At 37.8% G+C, this 22,480-nt stretch overlaps 1 protein-coding gene across 1 annotated transcript in view; it reads right to left on the reverse strand.

Moving 5' to 3' along the window:
* Positions 1-22,480, reverse strand: part of LOC150078573 (protocadherin-like wing polarity protein stan) — a 570,595-nt gene that overhangs the window by 68,337 nt on the left and 479,778 nt on the right. Inside the window, exons 29-33 of the mRNA XM_090384617.1 lie at positions 21,596-21,662; positions 20,604-20,683; positions 20,256-20,424; positions 20,095-20,169; positions 19,853-20,006 (exon numbers count right to left, since the gene is read on the reverse strand). Of these exons, the coding sequence (XP_090240743.1) occupies positions 19,853-20,006; positions 20,095-20,169; positions 20,256-20,424; positions 20,604-20,683; positions 21,596-21,662 (545 nt within the window). The remainder of the gene's footprint in view (positions 1-19,852; positions 20,007-20,094; positions 20,170-20,255; positions 20,425-20,603; positions 20,684-21,595; positions 21,663-22,480) is intronic.

Genomic DNA, 22,480 nt, shown 5'->3' on the forward strand with positions numbered 1-22,480 from the left:
CAAGGCCTTATACACCTCAATCAGATCACCGCGCAGGTGCCTAGTCTCCAGAAACTGCAATTTGCAGAACTTAAGCCTCTCTTGGTAAGAGGATCCCTTCATTCCCCTCACCAATCTTGTTGCCCTTCTCTGTACACACTCAAGCAAATCTACATCCTTTCTAAAATTAGGCCTCCAGACCCGTACGCAGTACTCAAGGCGTGGCCTGACCATTGCCTTATACAGAGGGACAATCACCTCCTTTTCCCTGCCAGCAAAATTCCTAAATATCATTGACAAAACCCCATGACCTGCCCTGGCAGCCTGTCTTGCATTGCTCAGAAAACTTCATATCTGACTGCACAATTCCCAGGTCATTTTCATTTTCTACCACCTTAAGTGTAGCACCACACAGTTGGTACGTTTCTCTGGGGTTACTTCTACCCATAGGCAGTACTTTGCATTTGTCAAGGTTAAACTTCAGTTGCCACTTAGCCCATCTGCCCAAATTATCTAGATCCTGTTGCAGTAGCACACTGCTATTACTGTCATTAACAATCCTGCCAACCTTTGTACCATCTGCAAACTTCGACATTAAGCCTGATATACCTTCATCAATATCATTGATAAATATACAAAACAGTGGACCCAACACTGAACCCTGTGGGACTCCACGAAGAGCAGCTATCATTGATTACCACACTCTGTCTTCTCCCACTTAACCATCCTTTTATCCATTGTAGCAACTTACCCTTAATACCATTCTGCTCCAATTTGTACAATAGTCTTCCATGCGCAACAGTGTCAAAAACTTTCCTGAAATCCAAATATATGATATCAAAATTATTTTTTGCATCCAATTCCTTTGTAACCACATCATAATGTTCTATCAAATTTGTCAGACAAGACTTTCCCTTAAACCCATGCTGTGTCTTAATTATTGTTGCAGTCTTGTCTAGATGATCCTGCAATGCATCTTTAACCAGTGACTCCATTATTTTACCTGGAACAGAAGTTAAATTAACTGGTCTGTAATTACTCGTGTCACCCTTCGATCCCCCTTTGTGAATTGGGGATACATTTGCACATCTCCATTCCGTGGGAAACTCCCATGAGTCCAAGGATGCTCTCATAATTATGGCTAAGGGTTTGCTTAAGTTGCTAAATTGATTTGCCACCTCCTTTAATATAACTGGATAGATCCCATCCACCCATGTGGTCACAAAGGAACTGGATGCAAAAAATAATTTTGATATCATATACTTGGATTTCAGGAAAGCTTTTGACACTGTTGCGCATGGAAGACTACTGTACAAATTGGAGCAGAATGGTATTAAGGGTAAGTTGCTACAATGGATAAAAGGATGGTTAAGTGGGAGAAGACAGAGGGGTGGTAATCAATGGGTGCTGCTCTTCGTGGACTAATGTTATTAGTGGAGTCCCACAGGGTTCGGTGTTGGGTCCACTGTTGTTTTGTATATTTATCAATGATATTGATGAAGGTATATCAGGCTTAATGTCGAAGTTTGCAGATGACACGAAGGTTGGCAGGGTTGTTAATGACAGTAATGGCAGTGTGCTACTGCAACAGGATCTAGATAATTTGGGCAGATGGGCTAAGAAGTGGCAACTGAAGTTTAACCTTGACAAATGCAAAGTACTGCATATGGGTAGAAGTAACCCCAGAGAAACGTACCAACTGTGTGGTACTACACTTAAGGTGGTAGAAAATGAAAAAGACCTGGGAGTAATTGTGCAGTCAGATATGAAGTTTTCTGAGCAATGTAGACAGGCTGCTAGGGCAGGTCATGGGGTTTTGTCAATGATATATAGGAATTTTGCTAGCAGGGAAAAGGTGATTGTCCCTCTGTATAAGGCAAAGGTCAGGCCACGCCTTGAGTACTGCGTACAGGTCTGGAGGCCTCATTTTAGGAAGGATGTAGATTTGCTTGAGCGTGTACAGAGAAGAGCAACACGATTGGTGAGGGGAATGAAGGGATCCTCTTACCAAGAGAGGCTTAAGTTCTGCAAATTGCAGTGGCTGGAGACTAGGCACCTGCGCGGTGATCTGATTGAGGTCTATAAGGCCTTGAATGGGTTGAGCACGCTGAATTCTGATGGGATCCTCCCACTTGTTCAGAATACGAACCTACGGGGACATAAGTTCAAATTAAGAAAGGATAGATGTAGAATAGATGTGCGGAAATTTGCCTTTAGCCAGCGGGTGGTTAATTGCTGGAACAAACTTCCATCTGTCGTTGTGGAAGTTGATAGGTTAAATAAATTTAAGGAGGAACTGGACAGGCAATTGGAGGGTATGGTGTGATTTTTTTTTTTTTTTTTTTGGCTGATGCTGCATAAGCTCCTACACTTGCTTTCTTGCATCAAGTGCCACTACTACTACTACTACCCCATGTGCTTTTCTTATGTTTAACTTCAACATTTTCTCCTCCACTTTGTTCTCAGTTATTACAAAATCATTAAGTATCCTGCTACAATTTGATAACCTTCTGCCATTTTCAAATCTTAATTCCTCATGTGTGAATGTAGATGCAAAATACTCATTCATTTTGTTTGCTATCTGAGCAGGAACATCAACAGTCGAACCATCGATGTCAAATGGACCAATCAGATTCATCCCCTTCCTTCTAGAGTTTACATAAGTAAAGTACCCTTTGCCAAAGATTTCTCGTAATCTGCCTCTGCCTGCCTAACCTGCTTTGTGATCTGATTACAGACTAGCTTATATCTGCCATAGGCCTCTGAGCCCGTCACCACCAAATATGGAGGATGCGGAAAGGTCAGGGATTGACCACCGCATATCCCCAGAGCAATATGGCCTTAGTTGCTAATGCTCCTAAAAACCAAATAACAAACCATAGGCCTCCGAGTTGCTTGATAATTTATATGCATCCCATGCATTTTTCTTCTCTGTTGCGAGTCTCATTATTTCATTAGATAACCATTTAGGCCTAAACCTTGAACAATATTTCTTAATAGGTATGAAACTTTTAGTACCATCCACGATTAATTCCTTGAATGCTTCCCACTTAGAATTTACTGTTGGTAACATCTTCAGTTGATCTCACTGTACTCACCTTTACGGAAGCAAAAACCCTTTCCTTTACCCCTGATGGTAATTAAATCTTTAAGTAAATCCACATTAGTACACTGTGATCGCTGCAGAAAACAATCATCCAATAAATCCACAAAAGTCTGACTAGTGTGTGAGTGACCAAACCAAGTTCCAGTCAATATCTGGGAAGTTAAAATCCCCCATTATAAGACATTCCTGTGTTTCTCTTCTTATCTAACAGTCTGATTCCCAATATAATTCATTCCATTCTTTTGGCGAGTGCCCAAGTTTCACGTCCATAAGTAATGGTGGGTAATATACACTGGTTCATTATTAGTATTAGTAGAGGCATATGATGCAAGCTTATGCAGCATTAGCCAAAAAAAAAAAAAAAAAACTGCTCCCATTTCACCCCTTCATTCGTTCCAAATACCTGTCCAACTCAGCCTTAAATTTATTTAGGCTATCAACTTCCACAACAAAAGATGGAAGTCTGTTCCACCAACCAGCTACCTGCTGGCTAAAGGCAAATTTCTGCACATCTATCCTACATCTTTCCTCAATTTAAATTTATGCCCTCTCAGTTGATTATTCTGAGCAAGAGGAAGAATGCATTCAAGGCTTTATACACCTCATTCAGATCACCTCACAGGTGCCTGGTCTCCAGACACTGTAATTTGCAAAATTTAAGCCTTTCTTCGTAAGTGCAACCCTTTGTTTCATTCACTAATCTTGTTGCCCTTCTTAAAATGAGGCCTCCAGACCTATATACAGTACTCAATGTGGGGCCCCCGGCTATTGCCTTAGACAAGACAATATGAGCTACTCTTGCAGACTGCCTGCACAATTACCTCCAGTTCCTTTTTGTTCTCTGCTATTGTCAGTGTAGTACCACAGAGTTGATATGTTGCTGTTTCCCATATGTAGTACTTTACATTTGTCAATGTTAAACTTCATTTGCCACCTCTCACACCATCCGCTCAACTTTTCTAGATCCTGTTGCAGCAGCAAACTGTCATTAGTGTCCTTAACAACCCCGCAAACTTGGACATTAAGCTTTATATACCATCATCAATATCATTTATAAATACCGAAAACAATAATGAATCCAGCACTGAACCCTGAGGGTGTCCATTGTTTATCACTGTCTTCTCCCACTCAACCATCCCTTGATCCATAGCAACAATTTGTTCAGCTATCTTCCATGTGCAACAGTATCAAAGCCTTTCTAAGATCCAAATATATGATATCAAAGTTATTCCCTGCAGAAAGTTCCTTTGTGACCACATAATATACAATCAAATTGGTCAGGCAAGACTTCCCCTTAACAAAACCATGCTGTGTCAGAGCTATAACTGAAGTCTCGTCTAGATGATCCTGCAGTGCTTCTTTAACCAGTGCCTCCATTAATTTTCCTGGAACAGAAGTTAAACTCACAGGTCTATAATTACTTGTGTCACCCTTTGTGAATTGGGGTCACATATGCACATCTTCAGTCCATGGGTACCTCCCCTGAGTCCACAGAAGCTCTTATAATTATGGCTAAGGGTTTGCTGTCTCCTTTAATATAACTGGATAGATCCCAGGTTCCTTTTTTATCTTCAACAATTTTTCCTTTACTTTCCTCTCAGTTATTACAAAATTATTTAACTCACCTCTGGCATTCCCCTCTCTGAATAACTCCTCATGGGTAAATATAGATACCAAAATATTCATTTAGTTTGTTAGCCACCTGAGCAGGATCATCAACAGTTGGACCAATCTGATTCATCTCTTTCCTCCTAGAGTTTACATAGGTAAAGAAGTGTTTTTTTTTTTTTTTACATCCTTTGCCAAGGATTCCTCATAATCTCCTTTGTGACTTGGTTACAGATCAGCTTATATCTATCATAGGCTTCCATATATACCATGCATTTTTCTTCTCTGACATCCATTTAGGCCTCCTTGAACAATATTTCTTAGTTGGTATGTACAACCTAGTAGATTCATTTTGAATTTGCTGTTGGGACCACTGTAGTCGCCTTTACAAAAGCAAAAACCTTTACCTCTTTGAGTAAATCCCACTTCAGCACACTGTTACCAGTGGTTTCTTTATCTGCAGATTCTTAATGCATGAAGAATCACTACAAGAGTATTACTCCCTCTAGTTGCCTCCCGAACATGCTGATGTAGAAAACAATCATCCAATAAATCCACAAATTCCAGTCAATATCTGGGAACTTAAAATCCCCCATTATAAGACTGATTTACTGGTCCACTATTTTCCTATACAGTTTCTTATTATACTCATCAGAGTCAATAGGCCTATAACACACTCCTCCCAATGCTTATGTGACACCCAAAGTGACTCGACACTTCACTGTCGATCAATGTTGACTGGCTTCACTTCCTTGGATTTTGTTTCTTAACTAATAGCATAACCTCTCCTCCTTTCTGTGCACATTGTACTTCCCAAATTCCAGTTCTGCATTCCTTATTTTTGTGTGATCCCATGTCTGATATCCAAACAATATCTGCCTTTGATGTTCTGAGCAATACCTCAAATTCATCTACCAAACTCCTAGCATTGATATACATGCACCTTTTCCTATTCATAGCTACCCTAACACAACCCATGTGTTTACTTGTACCGCAATGACTCCCAGCAGTCTCTGAAATACCCTGCATCTTGTTTTCCAGGCTACTGTTAATCTATTAGTCCTTGTATTCCACCTAGCACTACCTTGATAGCATCAGCAAATATTCTTGCATCCTTTCTATTTAAGTGTATCTCATTCCTGTTAACAAGTACAGACCAGGCTGAAAAAAAAAAAAAAAATGCTACCCCCTTGAGCCTTGCAGACACTTTCAAATTCAACCCTAATTCATGGCTGTTTTTCAACAGTGACCTGTACTTGTTAAGTAATTCTGCTGGTCTCCTACTCTTAATATCACCTTTTGTGCCCTTAAAAGATAATATCCGCTCTACAATGTCATCAACCTTTGCCCCTGGCAGACATACCTTGGTCCTGTTCCACACAAATTGGGATATTTCCTAAATGCTATCCATTCGTTTGTCATATCCCTTTCTAGTTCTTTGGGATCATAGCTTATGACCCCAAGGGCAGCAGTCAAAAACATCAGAGATATTTTGTCTCCTTGTCTCACTCCTTTGTCAATTTTAAATTTACTTTTGTCTAGTGTAATAAATCAATATATGGGGTATCTATGTTGTTTTTCCAGTGCCTGAAACATTGCTGTATTGAGTCAAATGCCAGGCATAATGGTGTTTTGTATTCATTAGCTGTGACATTACGGTGATCCATAGTTGAGAATCCTGTCCTCAATCCAACCTAAAGAGCAAGGTTGGATTGGATATTTTACTGGCGCATCAGCTCCTATGGCTATAATGTGCCAATCTTATGATTTATGGCTTATTCATTGATATCTTTTATGATTTTTATATCAAATTATAGTAGTTTATGCATTTCAGAAACTGGAAGACTTCGGATATATTAAATTTATCTGACAAAATCGTTCGTAATGAAAATGTGTCCGTTCCTTTTAAGGATTTAAAGGTAATCTGATGTTCTTGTGTAAAGTTAGGGCAGTCAAGTAGAATACGTTGGACCGTTTGCACTGAGGCAGAGATTTGGCTCTGAGCAGATAGGAGTGGGTAACATTATTAATCTGCTAAGTATAATTTCTTCTTGTCTGTTGGTTCTTGTACTGGTTTTCCATTGTTGTAATAATTTGTTACCAGCCTGTTCCTGCCACTTTTGAATTGTAATTTTACAGTTCAGGTATGGTTGATTGGGCTTGCTGCTTGGTCTGCCTGTTCATTGCCATCTATTCCTACGTGTTTGGTTTTGATAGTGTTATGTATTTTACATACGGTCAGATGGGTATTTATGGTGTTATCCTTTAAGGCTTGCAGAGCATTGAACGGATCTGTAAATATTATACTGTTGGTTAGCCATATATGGTTCATGGCTAGTTGTATAGCCTCTAGTTGGAAATGATGGTATTCAGGAATTTGGCTGCTATTCCTGTTTTGGAACCATCTGTGTATATCGGGGTAGAATTACAATGTTGGTCTGTGTAGGTAGAGAATCCTTGTTCCATTTATGCATATGGAGATTGCATATCGTTTGAATGGTATCTCAAGGTGGATATGGAATTTTAGGAGAAATTGCTATCTGATTGAGATTTAAATTACGTTGCTGGTTTGTTAGCATTTGGATGTGCTCTATATAAGTTTTCCAAACTTGGTTCATGTAGGATTGTCCGTGTTGGGTGGTCAGGTATTGATTTTATCTTTGCAATGTAGTATAACAGCAAGTTTTGTCTCCGGAGTTGTAGTGGTGGTTCACGAGGCTGTGGACTGGTGAGGTGTGATATGCTCCTAGTGCTGTGGTGCACTGGATCAGGGCACTCGGTTTGGCTGAGTTATACATGCAGGCTCTGTATAATCACAACAGAGTAACTATCTGCACCCCAGATCGTTGCAGACAAGACTCAATGTTTAGGTTCTTGAGGCAGTTTGTTCTTAGTTGTTTTATATGTTCCAAGAAATTTTATGCTTGGCTTGATTGGGATTATCTGTCCATTAAGTTTTAATTCTGGATCTAAAAGAAGGTTTCTTTTTCTACAGAAGTGCATGCGTATAGTTTTTTGTGTGGAGATCATAAACCATTTTCCTGAGCCCAGTTGCTGACCTTGTTTATTGCACCTTGTAACGCATTCTATTGTTCTCATGTTTTGGGATTGGAAAAAGATACTGAAATCATCTATGTAAAGAGCTGTATTTATGGAGGATGGTATCTGTTCGGTTATAGTTTATTTTTATTGCAAACAAGGTGGCACTGAGGACTGATCCCTGTGGTACTCCTTCTTGTAGGAAGACTTGAGTGTGTAGTTTGTATTCGTACTTGGAAAGTTCAATGCTGTAAAAAAGTTATGGATGAAAACATGGAGCTGTCTTCTTAGCTTTAAGTTATATATGTCCCGGAGAATGCCTTTTCTATATTGAAGCCTATCATAACTAAATGTTGTTTTCTATTTTAATCAGGAGGTCCAAGGTTGATCTATGTTTCCTGAAGCCACACTACACTGGTAGACGTTTTTGGTATTGATTGTTCTGCTGCTTGGCCATTGGTTAGTTGTCGGACTCTCTGTTGTTCAATTATTGCTAAATTTTAATTTTTCCCAGTCTGCTTTGTGAAATTTCCATTTGGGTTTTTGTCTGGATTGACATAGGGTATCTTTTGTTAAAGTGACAATGGGGTAGTGGTCACTGTATAATGGATCTTCATGAACTGTCCATTCTAAAACAGGATATAATGCTGGGGAGCATAAAGTAAGGTCTATCACTGAGCTGGTTCCTGTTGGAAGGTGGAAATTCGTGTGTTTTCCACAATTCAGGAGGATTAGATTTTTGGCATCTATTACTTTTTCTATTTCATGTCCTCTTTTATTAAAATCAGTATTTCCCCATAAAGGGTGATGTCCATTTAGATCCCCCATTATACAGTAAGGAGGGGGTAGTTGATCTACTAGTTCTTCTAAGTCTTCATAATTTATTTCTTGGTTCGGGGGTAAATATATTGATACTATTGTTATTAAGGTCCTTGAGTTTGTCTCAAATATGCCAGACAGGCTGCACTTGCTACTTGGGAGTCTAAAATGCTGATGGAACTGATATTTGGATGACACCCAGGTCAAGTGGACACAATTTCGGCGAAGTCCGGTCGGTCTGTGACAGCCAAATCCTCTGCTTGCACCTTCACAATGATGGGACTGTTAGTAATCCTGGGTATAACCTCCATGCACAAGTATATGGTGGGTGACCACCCAGATGTGAACCAATGTAAGCAGGAGTATAGTCTCTCATCAACTTTGCTTATTGGAGGCTTGAAGTGGTCGAACCCATGTTTAGTCTCTAGAGCTAAGTTCCAGTCAACCCTTCCTTTCTCTTCTATCATGCAGTATGATTAATGACTTTTGAGGTTATGATGAACATCGTGGTGAGATCCAATATTCCTTACATTTCGAGGGTACAGTTCTAAAACAGTGTTCGCAGGCCGGCCGCTAGTTAGTACACCGGACCGAACCTATTGGTAACTCTCTAGGAGGCTTCTGGATCAGCTAGTGTATAATCTTGCTACCTCTACTCTGCCAGATAGTGACTGGAGGGAGTCTGAGTAGTGTGGAGGCCACGTTAAGTCAAGGATCTGGGTATATTCTTACCATGTGTATGCCATATACAAAAATTTCACTACTTCATACAGCATGTCCCACCCACTTTTTCTTACTATTGAATACACCATGAGTTGTCAAACTAATAGAGCAAGCTTATCTGCGAAAAGATCTAAACCTCCCAAGCACTTCCTAATTCAAACATGTCCATTTCCACTTGCAGTCTGCCAAACCCCATGTACTTTTTCTGACAGAATCTGAGTTATCGGTTGATTCAACTACTGCTCATCTCTGATGCCCAAATTATTTGCTGTATGATTCCTTTCGCCTCAAAGGTGGTACTTGTACATATGTCTGTTCTTATATTCCCTGTCAGAGACTTGGCAATTTGGAATCTTCTCTGGCTTAAAATCTCTCTACCTCATTGTGTCAGATTCATCTGTTGTCTCTACAGTTCTCCCAACTCCACCAATCACTTGGAGCTCTTTGACTTTCTCCAGTCCAATTTTCCTTGGTGATTTTAATGTTCACAACTCCAGCTGGTTGAGATGCTGAGGCTTTTGCAATTACTAATGACCTAGCACAGATTGTTCATTTACCTACAAGAATACCGGACAATCCTAATCATACAGCCAATACGCTTGATCTTTTTCTCACAAACAACCCTTCTAAGTACACAGTCGAAGCGAGAGGTCCTTTAGGCACTTCAGATCACAACTTGGTGATTGTCTCTTCTCCAATGGAACCTTTATCTCATAGGTATTCCCAACCTTGTGTTGTTTGGCAAAATGGGATGACCTGCGAGACTTCATTTTCTTGGTTGGATTACTGTTTCAAAACTTCTGATGTCAACATTTGCTCAGATCGTGTCAGTGAAACTATTCTTGCAGGAATGTAATCCTTTATCCCACACTCCACTTTAAAATCTCGTCCTTTATCTAAGAATGTTGCATATCATAATTGGCTTGTTTCTAAGTCTTCAGTTTCATTTTCTGCCTACACCAAAGCTTGCAACAATTGTAAAGCAGTTATTAATCAGTCCAGGCTAAGAGTAGAAAACTTGTTTCTTGCCCTAATGGTAGCTGAGCATTCTGGTCTTTTGCCTATCTCTGCTCCCACCTCTGTCCAAACCAGATGGTTCTGTTGTCACTTCAGCCAAGGATAAAGCTGGCCTGCTAGCATCCCATTTTTCTTCCAACTCTTGTATTAATGATCTTGGTAAAACGTCTCCCGTTGTCTTCCGTCAAAAGGATGTCAACGAATTTTGATGCTAAGAAAGGTCCAGCTTGTATTTCTCTATTTGTTCTCAAAACCTGTGCTCCTGAACTTACTCCTATTCTTTCTTTGCTGCCTTTTTTCACTTTTATTTTTTTTATTCCATAGATGTTTTTCCTTCTGCTTGGAAACTTGCTCATATCCAGCCAGTTCCTAAAAAGGGTGACAAATCCGTCCCGTTGCAATTACTTCTACTCTTTCTAAAGTAATGGAGAAATTAATTAACTGCCAATTCTTAAACTACCTATAAACCTCCTGTCTGATCAACGATCGTCAGTGTTGATCCACTGGTGATATTTTGACTTATGTTACCCATTTATGGACTAATTCAATGGAAAGGTTCGGTGAAACACAAGTAGTTGCTCTTGACATCTCAAGGGCTTTCGATTGTGTTTGGACTAAAGGTCTTCTAAACAAGCTTCCATCTTATGGTTTGCCAACTGTTTTTAGTAATTGGTTATCCAGTTTTCTCTCAGATGGCTCTAACTTCTCCACTAATGCCAAGGTTCAGTTCTTTCCCCCACTCTTTTCTTCTTGTATATTAATGACCTTCTTCCATAGTTTTGCTGATGATAGCACATTGCATTCCATTTTGAGAAACCTTGTCCTGCTCAATCTGCTACCAATTCCTTAAATGCCAATCTTCAGGTAATTCTCCAGTGGGGCAAAGACAACTTAGTTGATTTCAACTCTTCTAAAACTCAGTCTTGTCTTGCAAAAAGGATTCTTCTGTTCCTATTCTTATCTTTAGTGACACTCCGATTTCTAGGCAAAATAATATCTCTTTTGGGGATTACCCTGACTTCTAATCTCTCTTGGCATAAGCATATTACAAATATTGCTTCCTCTTTATCTAAAAAACTTGGTTTTCGCTCTTGGCATGACTTTTCTTCCAAACAGCTGCTCACTCTATACATTCGCAAATCTGCCCTGCCATAGAATATTGTTCCCACATCTGGGGTGGTGCCCCCAAAACCTCTCTCAGGCTTCTTGATTCCATTCAGAAGAGGGCAGTTAGGTTAATTAATGATTCAACCTTAGTCTCTCCACTCGCTGTCTCATAGACGGACTGTTTCTGCTGCATGCCTCTTCTACAGATACTTCCATGGGCACTGTTCTTCTGAATTGGCTTCTATAATTCCTGCTCTCTCTTTCAAAACAGTCCGAACACGTGCCGCCAATATCCATTTAACGTCCAACTTTTCAACTGCCGTTTTCTGGAACAACCTTCCTTCATATGTATTTCCTGAAAATTAGTCTACAGAAGTTAAGTCCAATGTCAACAAATATCTTCTTTCATCTTCTCAACCCAAGCACAGTACTAAGTACTATAGGTTCTAATACCTCTTGTTTTGGGGGTTTACATAAAAAAAAAAATATATATATTAATTTATTTGGTGGTGACGGGCTCGAACCCTGGTCTAATCAAGAAGCGTGTACTACGCACTGCTGCTCCTTCCCACCTGGCTACGGAGGTGCCCATATATATATTAAGTACTATAGGTTCTGATACCTCTTGTGTTTGGGGTTTACATAATATTAAACTACTTGTTGTTATATGTACTGCTATTGCCTCAAGAGTGGTTTGTAGGTGGACTGGTATGTGAGAATTAACAAGGATTGCTATTCCTCCGTGGGCTATAGAATTATTTATTCGGTCTCATCTATGTATCGTCAGGTTTTAGATACGTTTCTTGTAAGCAGAAACATATCGGGTGACGTTGAGAAATTAAATCGCAAACATTGTCAACATTCTTAAGGAAACCTCGGCAATTCCATTGAATAAAGGCACTACTCATTGTTTTGTTTTAGATGAGTTTTCTCTCCGTGGTTTGTCTTTTTTAGGGAAATATTTCTAGAACAGGCTCTTGTTGTGTTTTTCCTGCTGTGTCCAGCAGCATGGTGCATTATTATGGAGGTATTTTCTTTGGGTTTTTTCCCTGCAGTGGTGAAATTACTGTTGGTGGAACTGAGATAGGGATGTTTGCTGCCTGTTTTGGGGGCATGAGCTATTTGCGTGTCCAATCCAACAATGATTCATTTGGTACAAGTGTAATTTTGGTTTGTGGTTCTGGGTTATTTGTACTACTTGAGCTATCTGTGTGTTGGCTGTTTGTATCGTCTTTCTGGTATATAACTTTGTGTTCTGCTTTGGATTTTCCTTTCCTGTTTCTATCTTTCTCATTCTCGAGAGTAGGCAGTGTGGCTTCCACTACCATTTGGACATTCTTGATTGGTGTGTTCCTCTGCATGTTTGTGAATGTCCGTATTTTTGACATTTAAAGCATCGAATAGGATTTGACAAAGCAAGTATCCTGCTTTCACGTGCTGTGGTGGACTTGAGTGTTGAAAGTTAAAATGATTATTCCTTCTTTTTTGACCATTATTCTTTTAACATGAATGACACCTTATTTTCATTTCTTGTAATATTTCTTCTGTTATATTGAGGAGTTACACCTTTCGAGGTGTTTAAAGTATTATGGGGTTCCTCCAAAAGTGGACATTTTCATTAGTTGCTCTCACTGTTGTATATTGGGTGTTTCAATTAGTAGGTCGCCTGATTTTAATCTTTTTACTGCTTTTGGAGATACAGACATTTTTGTATCAGGAAAAGGGATAATTTTCTTGTGGACTGTGTTCGCCTATAGAACGGATAATGAGATACTTTGGAGCGGGTATCTCATATATCATTTTTTTTTTTTTTGTCTTTTGGCCATGTTAGAGGATTTTGTGGTCAGAATCCATGCTGTTTGCTACTTTTTGCCCTGGGAGTGAGCTTTTCCTCCCAGGTTTCCCGCCACGTGGAGGCAGGAGTGGTGCCACCTAGTGACCAAGCAGAAAAAAAAAGGGGTTAGTAAGTGATTAATATAAAGAAAGGTGACTTTCCTTTCTGTATTAGTAAGTTTTAATGTGCTAAATGTTATAAATATATGCAGTAGGAGATTATAATAATTGGCACGCTAGAAAATTTGTTGAAAGGTCCATCAAATCATTACGCTTAGCACTCGGGGCCAATCTGTTAGTAATGACCCTTGTGAACAACTTGTAGATGTGGGATAACAAGCTAATTGGTCTATAATTTCCAATTTATCACCTTTCTTATGCAGCAAAACTATGATTGCATTATTCCATACCTTTTCTAATGCTTTTTGTGTCATGTCTCTTCTCCTGGGGCTTTCTGATTCTTCAATGCATGTCTTACCTTATCAGGTATGTGTTGCTGATTTAAATCCTTTGTTTTTCCTTTCCATAATGCTTGTTCTACTTTTCTAATGGCTTTGCATAGCTCAGTATGCTCTTCAGTTCATCATGGCAAGTGTTTCTTGACTGATTTCTTTTTATCTATAGTTTCTTGGGCATTATCACTTTCAGAAAGTTGTAATATTCTTGGTCATGAGCAGTTTGCAGACACTCAAACTTGTTCTTAACTTCCAGTACATACTGCTTTTCTCCTCTTCTGCTATCTCAAAGACCTTTTGTATTATTTACTCAAGTCAGTTTTTTTTCTTTTTGTGCATCTTACTATTCTGTGATCACTTCCACCATTTACCTTGTTCAGGGCAGTAACATCATTCATGATATATCTTCTGTTAGCAAGGATGAAGTCAATTTCATTACTTATTAATCCATTTGGGCTCTTCCATGTCCACTTTCTGTTCCCCTTTCCAACCTTAGCATTGAAGTCCTGCATAATGATAGTGTAGTGAGTTTTCTATTCACTTAGAAGACTCAATTTTGGTGTACATTTCTTCATCATGGTTTGATGTTGGTGCTTATACCTCTTAGAAATCCTGAGTAGTAGTCTTGACACCCTTGATGTGTGTTTTTTTTTTTTTTTTGGTGATAGATTTGACTGGGTTTCTACTTTGAAAATTCAGCCACTAAATCAAGGAATAACTGCAGTTTTAAATCCGGTAACAAAGTGTTTGTTATTCTCAATTTGGATAATGGCTAAGCCATTATCCGAATGCACAGAACTGTCGCTATATCTATGGTGCTAAACCCTTTCTTTTGCAAGTTTTAGTATTTATTCATTTTCACTATCATCTGTAGGATAACCAGATATTTTGATGCATATCCACTCATCCCTACTAGTGTGTGGCCTTGAACCACAAAATAAAATTTCAGCAATTTTTTTTTTTTTTTAGGCATCCTGCAACGGCTTGGTAACTAGGAGAAATTATTCACATAATGAGTGATGGGCTGATAATTAATACATTGCAAAATAGATCAAAGAAGCTGTTTTTTTCCAGTGCTTCCTTGGAATGGATAATTTGGTTTTGGAGTTTCTTTCTGAGATGCCACAAAGGCTATGATAAAATCGTTTGCAAATGAGGAGGGGCCAACAGTCTCAATGCTTGTCTTGAATTAGAATGTGTAAATATTTAATAGAGAACATAAACAAGATATGTCACTTCACAAAAGTAACTTGGAATAGCTGTACAGCAGTAATTGACCCAGTTAATAAATGTATGCACAATTTGCTGATGATAGTGCTTGTGTTAGATGTTCAGTGAGAAATAACTATCATGCACTATAGCAACAATATGAAATTGACCTTTTCTGCAGAACTATATAGTTTCAATTTTTTTTTTTTTTTTTGAAAAATAGTGTGAAAGAACAGCATAATGCAAATACCCATTTAAATGTTGTGAAGCTTTACAACTAGATTTATATAAAAATCATGATTACATTGGTGTCAGCTGAGCAGGAAAAGGATATTTTCTAAACTTAAACTAAGTAAGAACCTGGATATTGCAACACTGCTTGTGTATCAAAAGTGAACTTTAATGACACCACAGTTATTTCAACTGATACTTATTCGGAATAAGTTGCTGTGTTTGTCAAAAGGAAAATGGGGCCAGAAGGCGTGAACAGACAAGCCGATAAAATCAAGACTTTTTTTTTAAAGATTCATGCCCTCTTGCATCATTTATTTGGTTTTCCATATATAATTCAAAATTTTAATAAGTTAAAACTTCTCATTACCTACCTATTAGTGGTGGCGAAAACTTGTCCAATAAGGAAAAATGGTGGGATACTGCAAATGAGTGCAATGAATTACCACAGTCTTTTCTGTTTTCATAAGAGTCACTGGCTTGTGTAAGTCCATCTACTCCATTCTCATATAAAGCTTTTGGAGAATCCAAAGTACCATTGTATAATTTCTGTTTGAATTTTCCTTGGGGCAAGATTATTTCATGATGCACAGGCTTATTAATAGTACTTGCTATATCTGAAGATTGATTACAATGCTTTTGGTCATCCAAAGAACCAGGTGATATTGAATACTTACAAGATGAACTTAAACTGCTATTTGCAATAGTAGAAGGGAAAAGATGTTCAGTTTTTGGCAATTCACAATTCTGAGGAGCTTGGCCATCAAAGAGGCTTTTGTGAGATAAGGTAGTTGATTTCTCTTTCCTTAATGGTCTCAAGTTTTCCATGATTGGTGAAGATGCAGAAGTATGACTATCATTTCTAGGGAATATAAATGGTCTGGTTTTACAGCTATCTGTCACATCCAAAGAAAGATGAAATGGCAAACAGACTGACTGATTGCTAATATTTTTGTCGTTACTGAGATCACCACACACTTTTTTAGGTTCAGTTAGTGTAGTATTATGAAGATCACTGGAAATAATTAAACAGCTTTTTGGTTGTAATCCTTTTTTAGTTGAAGCTATTGAAAAATATGCAAAAAAAAAAGTACAGTTATGATACAAATAAGCTGAGAAAGCTATATTTACAGAAAATTCTTTAAAATCTGGCATATTATACAATCAAGTTTTGTTACAAACTGATCATGGAATGCTTGTGATATTAGCTAAGGGAAAAACGAAGATAGAAATACCCTAGTGGATACAACTGTAAAAATGTGTGCTTAATAAAAATCTATTGATCTTTCACTGGCTATATTTAAACTCATTGATTGAGTTTCTCCATAGTATATAAATATGCCATAAATTGATGAACATCATATGTACTGTGATATGCATTTAAAAATTACATTGCAGTAAATAACTTAAGTTCTTGGTTCACAGTCAACTGTGAACCAAGGACAGTTCTATAAATTAGGATTTTATAATTTACAAGATACCCATGTAGTTATGTCAGGAATTTTTTTCTGAAGACTAAATTGGAGATTGTTGATGTAAAATTCATTCTTGTGCTGCTTCTATCTGGACAAATTACAGGCATACAGTAAATGAATTTTAAGTATTGGTTTTGTTCAGATTGTCAACAAAAAATATTTGGTAGGAGGACCAGATCGTGGGTGAGAGAGTGAATTCTGCTTACAGTTCATTCTAGCCAGGGTGATTAATTAGGTCCTTCAATATCCCTTCCTTGGTTTTGTCTACATCTTAAATAACAATACTCAAAATATTGTCTGGATCAGGACTCTTCTGCAAAGTTGTGGCTTTATAACATCATATTTCAATGTCAAACCTAGCACTCTTTGAGATTCAGCCCAAAAAAAAAATTTCACATATCTATTCTACAACTGTCTTTACTCAATTTGAATGTGTGCCTATTCTGCAGCCTGACTGCACAATTATTCCCAGGTGTTTTTTGTGTTGTACCACACAGTTGGTGCAGTATTTTGCATTTGTAAATGTTAAACTTCAGCCCACCTGCCTAAATTTTCTAGATCCTAATGACAGTGTACTGCTACTGCACACTGTCATTAGCAAGCCTGATATGCAAAAATTGACATCTGAGGACTCCATAAAGAGCAGTGTCCATTGATTCCTACTCAACCACCCTTAATACTATACTGATCTATTGTACAAATTAGTCTTCCATGTGCAATAATGTCAAAAGCTTACCTGATATCAATTTTTTTTTTTTTTCGTCCAAAGAAGCTCTCATAATTATGGCTAAGAGTTTGTCTGCTAACTTCCCAGAAGTTGACTACAACTGATGGTAATTATATTAGAACACTGCCACATGGTGGTTTCTTAATGCAGAAAACAATCTGCTTTACTGGCCCATTCTATTTCTCTGAATAATTGTTCTCATTTTTGCTTGCCAAACTGACTTGACATTGCACTTTCTTAGAATTTTTTTTTTTATTAACAGCATAAACCCCCTCCCTTTCTGCAGTACAAGATTCACCTACTATTAGTCTGAATTTTCCAACCCAACAAGCACAGACCATGCTAAGAAAAATTCTACTCCAGGGATAGACATCATATACTCCCTCTGTAGTTCAGATGGAGTGGGGTGTCCTACACTTCAATAGCTTAGACATGAAAAGAACTATTTGTCATCAGCCAAAAAAAAACACCTAATTTCACTCCCTCCAAATGTTTGTCTAATTCTGCCTTGAATTTATTTAAGCTATCAAATTCTACAACAGATGAAAGTTTGTTCTGGCAAACTTCCACACATCCATCCTTCAACTGACTGTTCTCAATTTGAATTTATGTTGAAGGCTTCATACACCTCCCAGGTGCCTTTGTTTCCTTCTTAAAATGAGGGCTCCTGACCATGGTCTTATACAAGGGGATAATCACCTGTATATCATTGACAAGACATCATCTACACAATTACCCCCAGGTCCTTTCCACTGTCAGTGTAGTACCACACAGTTGATATGTTAAACTTCAGTTGCCACTCAACCATCCCTTTATCCATAGCAGCAATAGTGTCCAAGCTATAACTGAAGTTTTGTCTAGATGATCTTGCAGTGCCTCCTTTAATATACTATATGGATTCCATCCACCCCCCAGTTGCCTTTCTTATGCTTATCTTCAACAATTTCTCCTCCACTTTACTGCCAGAGTGTAATACACCTATGTGAATGTACATGCAAAATATTTGTTCAGGTTGTTAGCTATCTGAGCAGGATCATCAAGTGGAACAATCCAATTCATGCCTTCCTTCCAGAGTTTACATAAGTAAAGATTTCTCATCTGCCTAACCTCCTCTGTGACTTGGTTACAGACCAGCTTATATGTATCCCATCCATTTAGGCCTAAATCTTGAACAATATTTCTTAGTATGAAAAACCTAGTAGCTTCTCATTTGAATTTACTGCAACCTAGTGGTTCCTTTATCTGCATGAAGAATCAGATCACTCCCAAATAATCTCTGCTAAATTATACTCATCAGATTCGTTAGGCATATAACACACAATTTACTCTAATTTTTCCTGTCCAAGTTGGCAGGGTTACTAATGACAGTACACTGCTGGAAAAGTTGGGCTGAGAGGTGGGAAGCAGTAATCCCAGACTAACGTATCAACTCTGTGGTACCACACTGACAGTAGTAGAGAATGAAAGGACCTGCAGGTAATTGTGCAGACAGTCTGCAAGAGTAGCTCATGGTGTCTTGTCAATGATATACAGGGATAAAGAAGTGATTATTCCCTTGGATAAGGCAATGGTCAGGTCTGGAGGCCTCATTTTAATAAGGATTAGAGCTGTTGGAATGAGTACAGAGAAGGGCAACAAGATTAGTGAATGGAAGAAAGACTTAAGTTTTGCAAATTACAGTGTCTGGAGACTAGCATTAGTAGAGGCATTTTATGCAGCATCAGCCAAAAAAAAAAACCACTTCACCCCTCTGTTCGTTCAAAATACCTGTCCAGCTGAGCCTTAAACTTATCAACTTCCACAACAAGGGATGGAAGTCTGTTCCGCCCGCTGGCAAAAGGAAGAATCCCATCAGCATTGAGCATGCTCAAACCATTCAAGACTAGGCACCTATAAGGTGTATAAAGCCTTGAATGGTTTGAGCTTGCTCATAAATTCAAATTGAGGAAAGACAGTTGTTGATAGTTTAAATAGATACAAGAATAAAAAACTTGACAAACATTTGGAGCAAGTAGATGGGTGTGTGTCTTTTTTTTTTTTTTTGCCTGATGCTCTTTCATACCAAACAGACTCAACATCAATTAGATGCCTTCCTTTCTAGGCTGCTATTAGTCTGTGTATCCTCTGGCAAGATACTGGCCTCAGCTATAAAACAGTATTTGTAGAATCCATAATGAATATTCAAACAATTCCTGGTACTTGTGTATGTTGCCTCTATTCTTCTGAGCATTTACTTTACACAGACTGTTCATATGCCTTCCAGTAAAGAAGACTAGAAATACCAGCTTCACAAACCTAAAAAGCAATAAAGTAAACTACTTAATTTCTCCTCTTCCACCAACCAAATAAATTGCCTCCATGTCACGTTTTAAAAAACATTTCTATATAAGATGTATGCTGATTGTAGTATATTAGGAAGCAGATTACATAAAGGATTGTTGCCAATAAAATTTTATTTAAAGTCTGACCTTTCTCATTAACTTTTTTTTTTTTTTTTTTTACTAATAATTTCAGGATATTATACCATTATGCTGAGATATACAACTTTCTTTCTTTACAGGAACAGAGCAGAAAGGACTATTTGCTTTAGTAGTGGATCTGCTAGTTGTTGAACATGTTGATATACCAATGCTTCTCCTCAGAACTTTGACTGCAGCAGGATGAACTGTTTTTGGATGCTAAAAATAAAAATTAAATATCTGTAATTGATTAATAAAGATCTCCAATTTAAATAATCAGTGCTCTGCTCACTCATAATATACTTACACAATTTTTCCCTCTTTCAAGAAAAGGCAAATTTCCTGTTACTTGATACCACTTAATTAACAGTTGCTGCTGAACCTAGACAAAAGATACAATGACATTTTCATTCCAAATTGAAGAATTCTCTTCAGATAAACAAACAAGATTAAATTGCAAAACTTTACCTTCTTATTCACAACACAATATCCAAGGCATATATAAATAGCCTCCACCAGACAAAACACAGAAAACATATACTGCACAATGTAGTGAGCTTGATTAACTGACAGCACTGCAAGAATCCACATCACTCCTTGGATAGGCAGTAACACAATAGAAAACCATAAAAGCATCCTAATAAAAAAGAAATTCAATTAAATACTATTTGATACAACACAGTTGAACTAATTTCTTCACTACTCTATTTAAAAAAAAATTGTGTAACTGATAGAATATTTTAAATGTGCACTTTTCATTCATATTGAAAATTAACATCAAAAATTTATGGTACTAAATTATTATAATAAAATTACCTTAAATTTCCAAAACCAATAACTGCACTTTTCACTTCCATTCCAGCTTTAACAGCAACACCAAACACTGCCACAGTTACCTTAAAAAAGTAAACATGTAGAGGTCAAACTAACTCTGCCAACATTTTCATATAGATATAATGTTATTAACAAATAAACTTGCAGATATCAATAGATCAAACCACCTGTACTACTTGATTAATTCAGGATGTTAACCACCCCAAATCCTTACCTTTATTCCTACACACGATAGACTAATACTACATTGTGATAGCAGATATGACTGGCAATTTACACCCCAGAAGAAAACCCTGGACTTTTTAACTTCATGCCACAGCAAGACATAATATCCAATGTTAGCCTAGATATAAAAGCAAACTGAAATCATTCTCAAAAATTTACCAAATAATAGTCAGACCAATAAATCAACACAACAAGCCATATAACCCAGTGCAGCATGGAGAAACAAAGTCTAGACTGACTAAATTCTTTCAAATGGTTGAAGAAGTTGTGGCAACAAATTTCCATAATGAATAGAGACTGGAAGTTCAATTCATGAAAGACTTCACACCATCTCACTTTCCATATTCAAAAGACACAACATTTGAAATAATTCATGATCTCTATGTTCACAGACAGAAATACCCTCCTTTTCTTCAGGAAATGGAGAAGCTTGTGGTAAAGCATTCTATGGCACACCTCTGGAATAAAAACAATAGGCAACCTACTAACACCATGCCTTGAATGGAAAGGATCAGAAGATTTGCCCATTAAATGCAAAGCAGCAATCAGACTTCCACTCAAATGGAACAGTGGCAGTCACCTCTTCAACATGTGACAATCAATGAGAATGATCCAACAAAAAGTTTTCTTGGCTTTGTAAATAGTTGTTGAAAATATATCTACTGTTCACATTTTAAAAATTTAGTTACACCAAACCCAGGAGACAGACTCTGTGGTATTAGTAGAAAAATGAAGTGAACAATACTTACAAAAATAATTAACATTACAGGTCCAACAAGACTCCATACAACACTTTCATGTACTGACAGCCAGCAGCTAAAAATATAAATAAGAAATTATTAACCAACAGTTAATTGTAATACAAAGGGTACTAGGAAATTTCGCAATACATCTTTGTTTATGTAATTTCTTCTCCAATCTTTAAACCAGTTCTGCCAAGTTTCACTAGGGAGTAAAGAACACTCATCACTGGAAAACCGCCTCCCTTTTAGTTTCAGTCCAGGCTTTGGCACAGTGAGCTGGAGCATTATCGTGATGGAGGTACCAGGTGTCCATTATCAAACTTTTTTAACATGTCATCTGCTCTTCAGTCAGTTGATGCAGCACCCAGAGAGAACAAATTGCTGGTACATTTATGCCCAAAGTATCCTCTATCTGTTGGTAGGTCACTCGCCTGTTTTCTTCAAGCGTAATCCTCCAGAGTGAAATTTCTTCTTTGGAATTCTGAATATCATTGTACGATGTGGACAATCATCATCTAGTGCAAGAGTCATTTCTTCTAAGCACTGGTCTATGGTTATACCACAAAACTGTCCTTATCTCATTTCGTGACCACGATGCCATCACAAGCACTTTACACTCTCACTACTAATGAATAACTGAGCCCATAGACTTGGCACAGCAGCTTCCTGTGATTCATTGTTGCGTCATATTGCAAAACTTTCCTAGTACCCTTTGTACTTGCATTAATTGAATAAATATAGCAGTGTTCTTTCTATTCCATTATTTAATTTTGAAATGGGAAGTTTTTACTTATGCTGTATAAACCTTCTTTCTTGCACAATGTTAGTTGTAGTGCTACTCAACTTTAGTTAATTAATATAAAATTGGATAGATCTTTTGACATGGTGCTC

The sequence above is a fragment of the Mastigoproctus giganteus genome, chromosome 11 (assembly GCF_048544385.1).
Source record: "Mastigoproctus giganteus isolate SK-2022 chromosome 11, ASM4854438v1, whole genome shotgun sequence".
In the NCBI taxonomy this organism is placed as follows: domain Eukaryota; kingdom Metazoa; phylum Arthropoda; class Arachnida; order Uropygi; family Thelyphonidae; genus Mastigoproctus; species Mastigoproctus giganteus.